Below are 14,398 nucleotides of genomic sequence, written 5' to 3' on the forward strand. Positions count from 1 at the left end.
AAATGTTCATGTCACACCCATAGATAAATATGGGCAATGCGCCCCCACTTCCTTGTATTGGTCAAACTAGAATTCCTGGGATAAGGGCGGTGCCATCTTGCAAGAATGGAGCCTAAGTCTGTGCAGTCTGTGCAGTTTTTATATTTTCCTACTCTTATGATACTACAAGACTGCTTTACGGAGAAGATGATATGGCAACTGGTAGTCATCATGAGGTCACGTTCCGCTTTTATATAGTCAAATAACTAACTAAAATGAAACTTATTAGAAAAATAGAAACTTGAGTATGCATCAGCATCATATAAACTGCCTAAAATGACAGAAACCACCCTTAAATGTATTTTAGTGGTTTAATTCGTCCCAAGTCCCATCCACTATCGTGGTGCTCTTGATACTATATTGCAGCCAGCCACCAGGGGGAGCTCTACTTACTTTGGCTTCACATTTGAGGAGATGTTCCGTTGTCCATCTTTAATATACGGTCTTATGGTCCCACCCAGGGGTCGCGTTAACCGAATATTTTCCGTCATTGACCGTTTTTTTAAAAATGTGACGGAAAAATGTGAAGGCCATCTGTCATTTTGACAGATTGCAATTCACACCCCTGACCACTTGGTGGCGAGTGACCTTATTAATTGGCTCTTGTCTCTCATCGCAGTTTGCGTTCCAAACATCGCGGAAATTTTGTCGGTGCACGATTTCCTGGTACACCGATTACACTGATGCACACGTCAGAGCTCGGCTAACCATATGTCTACGTCTATATACAGTCAGGTCTATGTCTATGCAGCTAATGGCTACCAAAATGGAATTTGCATACCACCGATGCACTTCAACACTACAGTACCGTCTAAGAGCTGTTCACACTAGCAGTCCCGTTCCGAGTACGGACAAGACGTGTCGGCAGCCGAAACCTTTGTTGTCGTTGTTGTTGTTGTTTTTGTTACCATTTAAAGTCAATACTGTTCTGAAAAAAGTACTTAAAGTTAATTCAACTTTAATGAAAATTAAATGCTATTGGAATATGTCTTTATTATCATTTAAAATAATTAAAGTGACGGGTAAAAATAGATTATGATGGGATTTTTATGACCCTGTCAGTCAAAATGACAGACAACTACTGACCTCAGCTCTGTTATAGTTAACTAAATGTAATCATATGATACTCAGATGTAACACTGACGAGGTCTGAGTTGTAACACAGTGGGAACAGCTGCCAGATAGACCTCCTCAGCATGCTAATCTGATTTCTGCAAAAGGCAGCTTTTACCCATTTTACTCTACACCCTGCCGCTGAGTATTTTTGAGCATTCATGTCAGAATTCATGTACATGAGTCTGAAGTCCCTATAACATACATACGTACAGTCTTTATTGTATATATTATATAGCAACACATGCATCCTACTATAACGGAATGCTATTGAGTTCAGCAACATGAAAGCAAAGCAAACTCCCAAAGCAACCTATGTGTCTTCTGTTCTCTGTGGTGACGAGGAAGGAGCCATTTAGTCCACAGCACAGTCCGTGCCCTAATCATGTGGAAGGACTCAGCTAGCCTTCATAGAATAGAGACTGCATTTGTGATGATGCTTGGTAGGTTTTTCTCAACTGTGGTTCTGTTCAACTCAGAAAGCCAATGAAAAGTTGGGGTCCTTCTCTCTCTCCCTCTCATCCAGTCACTTAAGTGGATAGACAGGAGGGTGGAGGGCACATTCTGCCCCCGGTGTCACCACCTCTCAGGTGAGTTACAAGGTGCTTTTGTGGCTCAGTGTTAACGGCGATCTGGGATCAAACCAGAACTGACAGGTTTAATAAACCATTCTCAGCCACAGAGTCTCAGCAGCAGAAAAGATTTCACATGACAAGGGATTTCTCTTTCTAGCCCATAGTATCAATTCATTGTACGACTTTTCAAAAAATCTCCAATCAATAAAAAGAAATGTTGAGAAAGGCTACTGAATATTTTTCATGATTTCTTTATAGGACGGTCAGGTGATCAATTGTAAATCTAAATTGTTAGTTGGGACTTCTACTATGGGTGGAAAGACTGCCCTTCACTATACTGTAGCAGTTAATGCGGTGCAGTTTTAGGGATTCAGGGAAATTAGGAAAGCTCTGATCCAGAGTCAGAAGTAGAAAGACCTTTGATTCTTTGCTGCGGACACTGAAATCAGAATTACTATGAAGGAATAAGAAAGGATATCTAGAGGTACAGTTTTTATCATTCAGTCATCCCCTTCTTATTGTGAATAAACATCAAGTTATTCACAAGTATCTGTTTGGAAATGTTCACATGGACCACTGACATGGCATAGTCTTGTAGCAGAAAAACGACCCAATGCAAACCTTTTCTCCCCATAAATGATGTATACATGAATAATGCAGCTATGAAGAAGGTCTGTGGATTAATGGAATGCATCTTACAACTCAGAGTTTTGAAATGGAATCGACCTGGGGTTAGATTAAACGGTTTTCACGCTAGGTACATTAGTCAATTATAGGTCTCTTGGATGTTTTCATTTGAATGTCCTGACTGTTTTTCACAACAATTCTGTCAGAGTCATTTCTTTTTCTTGCATCCATAAATCTACCGTCTCCGAGCGTTTCCCTGCTTCACTGCCGTTGCCTCCTCCACACACAAGAATTCAATCAGACTCTCTCAGCATGTTTCCCCATGGCCTTTTTCAGCCAATAAACCACTGCTCTCATAATCATCGCTCATCACTTTCAGTGTCAACACGCAGCAATTTACCATTGAGAAGCAGTTATAAAATTCCATTTTCTATTAACTTACTCTTGGGCCATGAGGGGAGGTTTGCCATTGACATCTCTAGCAATAACTATAAATTTGATAGTCTATGGATATCGTACCAGGGAAGATTTGAGAAGATTGATCATTGCTCATCTCTCCTTCATATCATAAATGTTTGTGAGTCTTCGGGAGAACTGGGGCTTTTATGGACCAAGTTAAGTTTTACCGAGGAGTCAAATAAAGGCTGATGCCTCCTTCAGTAGTGCAGTGGACTTTGTGTGGTCTCTAGACCCTCAGTGCAGTTGTACCAACACCTGGAAACTTTGTGTCAAAGCACTGGTGATTTTCACACACACACACCAGCATTATGGAGCCTGAAATAACTAATGTAGAGTTCAAGCATTGCATGGGGAACACGGGCCTAGTGGGCATTTAAACTCTCTAATATAAACTGTGTGAAGATGCAAGACAGATCCAAGGGGATAACAGAAGAGACAGAAGGGTGGGAACAAAGAGAGATGTGAATTACAATGAGTTTTGAATGGGTTTGCTATTCCAGCACCACGGATAGTTCCCTGGATGTATTATTAAACTGTGACCTGCTTTTATTGAAGCAGATAGGCTATTTCAGAACCATGAATTTTACCAATAATTTGCTTAAGCCTCACTCATATAAAGGATAAATAATTGAGGCAGGCTAAACTCGCGGGTAAGGCAGACGAGAACATCAGGCAAATGAATGACAACAAACTACAAATGTGCAAGAATGTCTGGGTGGGGATTCCGCAATGAATGCAATGAAAACTAAATTGTTATATAATATGGACATAGGGAAGTGGCTTCACATGTCTTCCATCACCCAGAAATGGGGCCATCTTGTTGCAGAAAATTACATTACATTAGATGCAATGTTCATGCACGGAAAGTCTGTACTGTGTCCATACACGGATCAGGCATAACATTATGACCATTGACAGAAGAAGTGAATAACATTGACCATCTTGTGACAATGTGTTCTGCTGGGAAACTTTTAGACCTGGCATTCGTGTGGTACCATGTAACACCCACCTAGACCAGACCAGGTATCCCCACCCCATAGCAATGACACTCCTTGATGACAGCAGCCATCACCAGCAGGATGCAGCCTGACACAGGCACACACACAATTCCCAAGTCCCACCACACCACAGCACAGCAAAAAGATACTAAATATTGTTGAAAATTCCTAGCAACCTGGTGAAAATAAAGAACAAAGGACCTGTGTGTTTCCAAAAAGAAGGGCATGATCCTTTTTTTTTTTTGTAGATGGCCCCTGTGCTGTCAAAACAAGTTCACATGAGTTGCACTAACCTGTTGAGTTGCACCCGCCTCAAAAATACATGTCCAGTCAGCAGGTTGGGTCGATGGAGGGCCCCTTTGAAAGAGAGAACTGTGAGTGCAGAGCAGCTGCAGTCTTCGCCCTCCTACACTGCTAGTCTCTGTTACATCTTAGTTATAAATCCAATTCTGTTTTTCACAGTAAGTGTGTCCCAGTCTGCTGTTCCCTGTCTTAGCTACTGCATTTCCCATTGTGCAACACAGTGCCTTCTCTCTGTATATTTCCTAACGATTAGATCTGCTTAATCTGTGCTCTGACACCTCACTTGGATATGGTAATAAATGTCTTCGGTGTAACATTTGCAATGTAAATTACAGTATCTAGTGGAGAGCTAATATCACAGCGCGGTCAAAGGCTAAGGAGCTGGATAAGCTGTTCATAGTGTGCCTATCAACGCTGTGTTCTACTTCAGACACTCGTTTAATCTCCTCCAGCCTCATTTAACCCTGTGTCTCTCTTCACATTGCCAGGGCCACAATAAAAAAAACAAAAAAAAAACAAGACAGATTCACTAGCAAGCTGGAAATACTTGTCATTGTGAAATCTCCACCACATTTCACTGGCTGATACTATGATAATTGGCGTCCTGGCTTTTGTATTTGCCAGCCTCCACAGTGTGTTTCATCCCGGGGCAGTCCCTGATGGAGATTATTGAAAATGTCACCCAGGCAATTGGACAAATCTGGATGTACCAGAAAGAAAATATTGACTAATATCAAATGATAAGACTTCTGTACTCTTTAGCCGGCATCGAACTAGACACTTGATAAATTACTTTAGATCATTAAATCACATTAGCAACTAGGGATGCACCGAAATGAAAATTCTTGGCCGAAAACGAAAATTAAGACCCCCTGCTGTTGTTGCTTGCGTCATCACAACATCCTGTTTCGGCTGTGTTGTTTCGGCTGTGTTGTTTCGGCGATAAAAGTCTTTCGGCCAAGAACCGAAAATGGCCCAAAAGGGCATTTTTGGTTTTCAGTAGCCAAATATTCGGTGCATCCCTATTAGCAACGTGAATTTTACTTTTTTCCCCCCATTATCAGTGTACATTATGCAGTGTCCACATACTTTAAGGAGCAAATGTGAAATTTACTACATTACAAGAGGAAGAGCCCAACGACAACAAAAACAAACTGTGACTAGACTGTGTTCAACAGAAATGGATAGAATCATGTGTTGATACTTTCTTGAAGACTGTCATTGTCTGCAAAACATTACAATTTTATTTATCACTGTGCAAATTTGCTCAGTCACGTTAGAGCTCTTGAAAATAGCTGTAATTCCAAAACTCTTTCCAATCTAGATGTAAATACTCTCACCTTGCGTCCATCAAGGAGTGTCACTGCTATAGGGTGGGGGTGCCTAGTCTGGTCTTGGGGCGGTGCTACATGTCTAAGTACCATTCACATTAATGCCAGGTCCAAAGGTTTCCCAACAGAACATAGAGTTGTTACAAGATGGTCAATGTTCTTTACTCAGTCAGTGGTCATAATGTTATGCCTGATCAATGCATATGGACCTACCTATAGATACAGAGGGTGTCATACCCTACCCAGCCACGCAAACAAGGTCATGTTAAAACATGCTCTAACCCATCCAAGCAATCACCGCTGGTTAGTGTACTTGAAGTTGAATTGCATGCCTTAACTCCCGTTTGTAATTACCTAGAGTGAATAATAATCAGCAGTCCTACAGAACCTTGAGTAAATCATTTACAGTGTTTCTTTGGCTCAGGAGGATCAGATTCATTTTCCTCAGTGCATGGTAGAAAAGGCCATGTGCTCAACTGTAACCGTGTGTACACACAATGTGAAATATCTGCTCCTTTTCTAACCTACTTCCTCTTTCTGTCACCTCTCCTCCAGTGCCATGAATCAGCCTGGACAACAGCTGCTACCCACATAGAGGTCACTCCACCTCTCTTTCCATCAGACTGGTCCAGAGGATGCTGGGAATGTGTCGTGGGCGCAGAAAGTTCCTGGCGGCATCCCTCGCCCTGCTCTTTATCCCAGCACTCACCTGGCTGTACCTGTCAGTTGGGAGCTTTCAAGGTGAGGACATTTGACAATGGCCCCTGACAAAATGGTATATTGTCACCCGCGGTAGGCCCAATATTTACCAAAGTTTTGGTTTGGTTCTGTATTGTCCATGCGCTAGGGCTGGGCGATATGGACCAAAAGTCATATCCCGATAGATTTCGGCTGAATATCGATATACAATATGTATCCCGATATGGAGCTTTTTCGGGTTGTGGATGGCTTGCGACTGGTTTTGCCACTGTTTTAGGTGGTGAAAAAGATTTGTAGTGCTTCCACCCCTGGCTGTAACTTGTTTATGGCGCAACCTACATATAACCAGGGGTCGCGTTAACCGAAAATATTTTCCGTCATTGACCGTTTTTTTAAAACTGTGACAGAAAAGTCTGAAGGCCATCCGTCATTTTGACAGATTGCAATTCACACCCCTGACCACTTGGTGGCTAATGACATTATTAATTAGCTCTTGTCTCTAATCGCAGTTTGCATTCCAAACATTGCAGAACTTTTATCAGTGCATGATTTCCTGGTACACCGATTATACTGATGCACATGTCAGAGCTCAGCTAACCATAGACATATATACAGTATATATGTATATATGTCTATGTCTATGCAGCTAAAGGCTACCAAAATGGAGGAATCGGATGAAAGCACGTTGCTAGGACTGATGAGTTTTTGTGAAAATAAAAGAGTTTGCATACCACCGAAGCACTTCAACCCTATGGTGCCATCTAAGAGCTGTTAGCGCTAGCAGTCCCGGTCCCAGTACGGACAAGATGTGTCGGCAACCCAGACTTTTTTTTTTTTCCCCTACCATTAAAAGTCAATACTGTCAATACTGAAAAAGTACTTAATGAAATTTTAATGAAAATTAAATGCTTCTGAATTGCATTATTATCATTTTAAAAAATTAAAGTGACGGGTAAAAATTTATTATGACGGGATTTTTATGACCCTGTCAGTCAAAATGACAGACAATGAAAAAGTCTAGCGCAACCTCTGCATATAACGTAATTTTGTTGCTCATCTCATACTTTGAATCCGAACCATCTCCAAATTACTGAGCCACTGCTTTTTCTTTTACTAACCAATTTCTCCTCCACACACTCCGCAGACACACTCAGTTGTGTTTGCTTTACACACTGCCTGGCGGGAAAAAAAAAAGGTCACACACTCTTATATTTCGCCTTGAGCTTTCATTACAGCACACATTCGCTGTGGCATTGTTTCGATCAGCTTCTGCAGTGTCAGGAAACTGTGAAATAGAGGTGGAACACACATCAAGTATGACTTGCCCATGACCCTCTTACACTGTCTGGGAAGCTAAACCTTTTCACATTAATTTCAAAATCAGGAGAAACCCATTGCACATCTCAGTTTTTCCTTAATTCATTGTTGATATCCATACACCGTATTGATGTCTGGTAACGTACAGCTGAAAAGGACAACGTTTGACATGTAACTACTCTATAGTAGTCTTAAGAACTATCACAGATATTTGGTTTACTGTAATAATTATGCAAATTAAGAAAGTTTAGATTACAAAAATAAATTAATTATTTTACGTGGTTTGAATTACAAATAGATGGACATTGATGTACTTGGTCAATGCACACCCTGCCCTAATATTAAACACTCAGACTTGTCCCATGAAGTCTGATGGAAGAAATTTCCCGTAGACAAAGTCACCGTGCCCCCTCGTCTTTCATCTGGAGGTGGTATATTAATGAATTACTGAGGCCTGTCCAAAGTTGATTACTTCCTTCAGACAATATAGTCCAGGAGTTCTCGGAGCCATTTTAATGACTTTGAATCACAGGATTGACATGCTGCTGCAGTGCCATTATTAATTACGATTAAATTGACAATTTTGACTCGGGGTCACAGTCACTGAAGACTGCACATGTGAATACACTCCCATAATGCAATAGTCACCAAGGTCTGCAAAGTAATTATTAGATTTGGCAGTAAAGTCCTGGCAGTGGGAAGTAGTTGCTAGGAGTGTGATAAGCTGTGAAAGGACCTGGCTGCAGGGAGCGTCCGCTGTAGGTGAGGCCTGAATGTATGAGACAGGGACAATGTGCTGCTACTGGCTCTGACTCTCACATTCACACTTTCACTCCAGCCCTCCCTTGCTGTCTCTCTCTCTTTCACTGCCTTCCTTTTCAGTTCAGTTCATTTCACATGGCTTCATTGGCATGGCCATATTCAGATCACTGTTATTTTTGACAGCCATTTTTGATTTAGTCTTAGTCTTTGTCACTGTTTTTATCATCATTTATTCTAGTTTTAGTCAGCAGCAAACTGCCTGATATCAGAAAAAAGGCAAACGTCCCTTACCTAAACAAATGACTGGGACGCACATCTTGATAGAAAGTCAGTCCGTATGAGGAGACCATGTATTTTGAATATATTGTTTCAAATAACCTCTTATCATATCAAATAACATTCTTGTCCCGTCTTGTTTTGTTAATAGAAAAAGGCATGTCTTATCTTATCTTATCTTATCTTTCCTTAGTTTTTATCATCTGATATTAGTTTTAGTTCATCAACATCTGGTCTTAGTCACAGAAAAAATGGCCGTTGACAAATGTTTTTCGTCATGGTCTACCTTGTACAAAATTGACTGATTCATCTACAATGTTACCAAGGAACTGCAGGAGGGCTTAAATTACAAGATACCTAGTTACAGAGTGAAAAGAGTAAAAAAGTGGGGGAAAAAAACAACATATTTGACATTTGACAATATTTGGGGAAAGGGGGAAATATTTGTATAGTGTTTGTATAGTAATTCAATTCAGTTCAATTCAGTTTTATTTATATAGCGTCAATAACAATACGAATTGTCTTTGGACGCTTTATACAACCCGGCCTGAAACCCCCAGAGCAAGCCCGAAGGCGATGGTGGCAAGGAAAAACTCCCTTTTAACAGGAAGAAACCTTGAGCAGAACCCAGCTCATATGGAGGGACCCATCTGCCTAAGGCCAGACGGTTAGAGACAGAAAAGAGAGAAGAGAACAGCAGGAGGACTGTGATAAACATACATCTGTCATAGATACATATATCTGACTAAAGCGTACATGTGGAATCTGATGATGATACAAATACAACATATAGCTGATGATACAGCTGGTAAATAAGGATTGAACCCGTCACCGCTTTTCTCAGTAAATATATTTCTAAAGGTGCTACTGATGTGAAATTTTCACCAGATGTCGATTACAGCCACACAAAGCAAACCGCATATGTCCATTCTTTAAGTTATGGCTAATAATGTGAAAGAACGCAGGGAAAAAGTATTGAACACATGAAGAAATCGAGGTAAAAAAGGCATGGAAAGCCTGCTCCTTGTCAGTGCAAATTAATATCAGCTTGTTCAGTCCCAACTGATGGCCTATAAAAAGCTGTCTCATTACCAAGATGTCTCACAAGAAAAATTTCATGATGAGTAAAAGCAGAGCTCTCGCAAGACCTTTGCAACCTTATTGTTGAGAAACATACTGATGGCATTGGTTACAGGATTTCTAAACTTCTGAATGTTCCAGTGAGCACTGTTGGGACCATAATCTGGAAGTGGAAAGAACCTAATTTCACCATAAACCGGCCAAGACCAGGTGCTCTTCGCAAGATCTCTGACAGAAGAGTGAAATAAATGATCAGAAATGTACAAGAGCCAAGGACCACTTGTGGAGAGTTACAGAAAGACCTGGAATTAGCAGGTACAATTGTTTCAAAGAAAACAATAGTAGTTAACCGCCATGGCCTGTATGCAAGCTCACAACGTAAAAAAGAAATGTATGTTGACGCTTGTTTAAAGCTTGCTGCACAACATTTAGACTAGCCTTATTTAGACCATGGAGATTTACAATTATTTAAAGAGAGTTGGTCAAAACCTGGAGGAAAGACATAACGTGAACTAACTTAACTTTATAAGCGCTAGCTAGCAAAGTTAGATTGAAAGCCAAAGATTTACAAATTTTATTCATTTGTCCATGGAATGCAACGTCTCAACAGCATTATGTTTAGTATTCCTGTACATGAACTGATGAATTGCACAGGCTGCTGCTGTTTGTCGCCAAATCCGATATCCGTGTTAGTACCGTAATTTAAAGATGGACTGATACAAAACGCTTGCTCTTATTTTATGTGCAGATATTTCATATACAGTATAAATCGTTTTTAATAATAGCATCATAACTAGTGACTTTTATTGTGGGAAACACTGCCAAGGAAACTCTCAAGTGGTTTCAGAGAAAGCAAATAAAGCTGCTAGAATGGCCTAGCCAATCCCCTGACTTGAATCCAAAAGAAAATCTATGGAAAGAACTAGAGATCAGAGTTCACAGAAGTGGTCCATGGAACCTTCAAGGTTTGAAGACTGTAAAAGAATGGGCCAGTATTACACCTGAACAATGCCTGAGACTAGTTTTTCCATACAGAAGGCGCCTTGAAGCTGTCATTAAGGCATGTTTTCACTATACAATTTTGTATTTTGTTCTTCAGTCATTAAACTGCCAACATTGTGGGTTTGTTTTTGTTTTTTTGGAAAAGAAGGACAGATTTAACATTTGGGTGGTATGTCAGGAAGTGCAGGTCTCCACAGTAATTCTCCACACTGCCGCAGCTTTTTACTGTACTGTGCTTCTTCAGCATGTTTTTGTTGAGGTTGTTAAGCGCTGTGTGATAGAAATATCAGTTAATATCAGTGTGTTCTTAATACCAAATAGAGGTATGATCTGTTGCTCATGTAAGCATATGCAGTACATACAAGGCTGCAGTTTTCCTCAAGTCAGTTTGTAATTTGAAGCACACACAATTTTTTTTTATGTTGAAGTTTGACCAGCTTTTGTCTAACAGCTCCAATATACACCAATCAGCCATAACATTAAAACCACTGACAGGAGAAGTAAATAACACTGACCATCTTGTGTCAATGCAATGTTCTGCTGGGAAACCTTTGGACCTGTCATTCATGTGGATGTTACTTAGACTTGTACCACCCACCTAGACCAGACCAGGCACCCCCACCCCATAGCAATGACACTCCTTGATGGCAGCAGCCATTCCCAGCAGGACATGAAAAACAGTACAAGGTGTTGACATGGCGTCCAATTTCACTAGATCCCAAACTGATCAAGTGTCTGTGGGAGGATCCACAGAGGCCCCTCCCCTCAGGCCCCCACTAACAACATTCTGTTACCAGACACCACAGGCTACCCTCAGAAGGCTCATGTACATTCTCTGATGAGTCACAACTGTTTTGGAGGCATAAGGGAGACATACACAATATTAGGAACCATAATGTTATGCTTGATCGGTGTACACTATAATGTCCAGTTACTGCAATGCTACAAAGTGACAGCCTAATTAAAGCACTCATGTGAAGACATTTAAAGTAGATATAAAGATTTTATGCCAATTTTGTAGTTGTACAATGTAGTTGCGTGAACCAAGAGGCAACAGGGGGCAAGCAGAATATGCTGGAGGCTATTCCAGGTGTTGTCGGGCCAGAGGCGGTCTCCAGTCTATCGCAGGTCTCCAGTCCATCACAGGGCTAACACAGAGAAACAGACAACCATTCACACTGACACCTACGGCCAATTTAGAATCACCAATCAACCAAACGAGCATGTCTTTGGACAGTGGGAGGAAGCCGGAGTACCCGGAGAGAACCCATGCAGACACAAGGAGAACATGCAAACTCCACACAGAAAGTCCTGGATTCGAATCTGGAACCTTCTTGCTGTGAGGCTTTGGTGCTAACCACCACGCCACTGTGCCACCTGAATGAATAAACAAATTATGGAATAAATGAGTATGAGTATGGAATAAATTAGTATGAGCTTGTATTACTTGTGTAATTTTATTAGGTCATTACTTTGACCCTCCTGCCAAATTTCTTTAAGTTCCCTTCAAGGCCAAGTTAAGCCTTCTATATCCTGCGTTTTTAAAATAGACAAAAGTCTTTCAAATTCATCATACCCTCTAGTCCGGACTACAGAGAACTCCTTCCTGAAACAAACAAAATACTGTATGTATGTTTCAGCAAGCTATGTATTGGTTCTGTGGTGAAAACGCATTCACCAACCTTCATAACTTCTTAAACACCACAAAACGTAATGGTTTGCATTTGCTGAAATGTTGCAAATGCTGTGTGTGTTAGAATGTGTGCAGTTGATTTGACAGTGATTGTTAATGTCAGATGTAATTGAGAAACTGGCTCACAGATCATGGGAGGATGTCTGGTGTTGTTCACTACCGCTGGCAAAGATTTCAGCACAAGCCTGTGATTAGTTTCTTGGTGATGATCAGAGCTGCAGCTAAGCTGAGATTAAGTATGAAATGATGTTGGTTGGTTGATTTATTCATTCATAGTATTATGTGCGGAATATTTGATTTAGACAGGGTTCAGCACATATGACAGTAACAACCGCAGAGCTTTCACACATCCTGATGTTTTCTTGTTTCGATTTTTTTATCAGACCTTGTACTTGTTCCACTTCTCCCATAACTTAATCACCTTCTTTGGAGGTGTAAGCGCACTTCACAGCACTGTAATTTGAGTCATACGGAACATGACAGTTTCAGGTCTTTGTAACTTGATTTAGCTCTGTATCAACAGGCAGAGACATATAGCCCTGTGCCTCACCATGAGGCTTCACCCTCCAGCAGAAGCACTGACTGTAGAATTCATTTTTCAGCAGGAAGGATGCTACTTAATACAAGTGACACCTTTAGTATTGGCTGTCAAAATCCAGTATGCTTCAGTATGCTATTATAAATAATTTGTACCTCTTATCAACAGTTAAAATGGTAATTTAGTAGCATCAAGAAGAACACCCACTGAAATTTATCTTTCATCTTTTATGCAGGCCCTCAGCTTAGCCTGTGTTTGAACGCCTTTCTTCCTGTGATCCCACTCTATTCTGATTGATGTGCTTTCTGGAAGAAAAAAAAAGCAATATTATTTCATTATAACTGTGTGTTTTAGTCACAGACCGGACTAGAATCTATGGCTTTACGTGCAGTCAAGCACAATTATGGTTTGAGATTATATTCCCAAGGAAGTACTGCGCTGTAGGATTTCTTAACACTTTCCACCCACACTATAGTGCTAGTGTCAATCATCGGCAGCATTTTAGAACAGTATTCTAGCTTCAGTCATTCTTTTTTTTTTCATTAACACTGGTCATTTGTTCTTTTGTTCATTTTTTCTTTCAACCTTTTAAAAAAAAAAATAAAAAATAGATAAAAACTTAACCATGCACAAATCCTTGCATTTTGGTACTCACAATACTGTTATACTGTTCTGGCTTTAAAACATTAAAGACAGGCAACTGGGCATGTAGAGTTTCTTGACGATGTTTCACCACTCATCCAAGTAGCTTCTTCTGTTTTAAAGGACTGGTGGGAAGGTTTTTGGATATAATGTTTTTGGATATACCAGTGCTTGACAAAATAGCATCTAAAACTTTTCTGTAGTTTTTTTTCTCACGCACAACCACACCATGCATTTCCTTGTGGAGAGACTTTCTGAAAGTGTGCATAATTATGCTTGTTTTTATGCCCATCATGTCGAGATTACAAAAGCACACAGAGAACACACTATCTGGTGCAGCTAGGAGGCTATAATATCCTGCACCTTCTTGAAAATCATATCTTGCTGCCGTTTCATGAGACTGGTTCGCATGACAAACCTTGCGATATATATATATATATATATAGCAAGTAATAGCTTCAAAACTGAAATAACTCAAAACTGAAATAACTCAAAATAAATTGACATCAGAACGATTCAGGAAATCAGTAGTGATACCCAGTCGATTTAAGCATACACAAGTCCTTACACCTCCATGTGCACTGATTTGAGTCTGGAAAGTTCTCTTATCTTTGACTGCCATTTTACCCACGTCTTGACTTTGCTCTTGGGCATATTCTGTGTTATTTTTAATTCAGTAACACAATTTTTATTTTGTGCCTTCATTATCTCCTTTTTCTCAAGATTATGGGACTATTTCTAAAATTACATTAATAGGTGGTAATTCTCCATTGGGTAAACAAAGAAAAAAGAAAAGAAAAGAACAAAATTTATTTATAAAATCAAGGTTCCCTTCTATTCTTTCTTTTTTTTGTTTTAGCTCCTTTACCTCCAATCCAGGCTTATGTTTATGGCAGGGTTAGGGCTAACCAGGGATAGCCTACTGTCTGTTGATCCTATTCCCT

General features: G+C 40.2%; 1 protein-coding gene across 1 annotated transcript in view; it reads left to right on the plus strand.

Annotated features, from left to right (window-relative positions):
• The window catches only part of large1 (LARGE xylosyl- and glucuronyltransferase 1), an 84,442-nt gene that overhangs the window by 11,652 nt on the left and 58,392 nt on the right, over nt 1-14,398 (plus strand). The window contains exon 2 of the mRNA XM_084573578.1: nt 6,001-6,186. Within this exon, the coding sequence (XP_084429704.1) occupies nt 6,081-6,186 (106 nt within the window). The 5' untranslated portion in view covers nt 6,001-6,080. The remainder of the gene's footprint in view (nt 1-6,000; nt 6,187-14,398) is intronic.

Source organism: Chelon labrosus (genome assembly GCF_963514085.1).
Source record: "Chelon labrosus genome assembly, chromosome: 23".
Classification (NCBI taxonomy): Eukaryota; Metazoa; Chordata; class Actinopteri; order Mugiliformes; family Mugilidae; genus Chelon; species Chelon labrosus.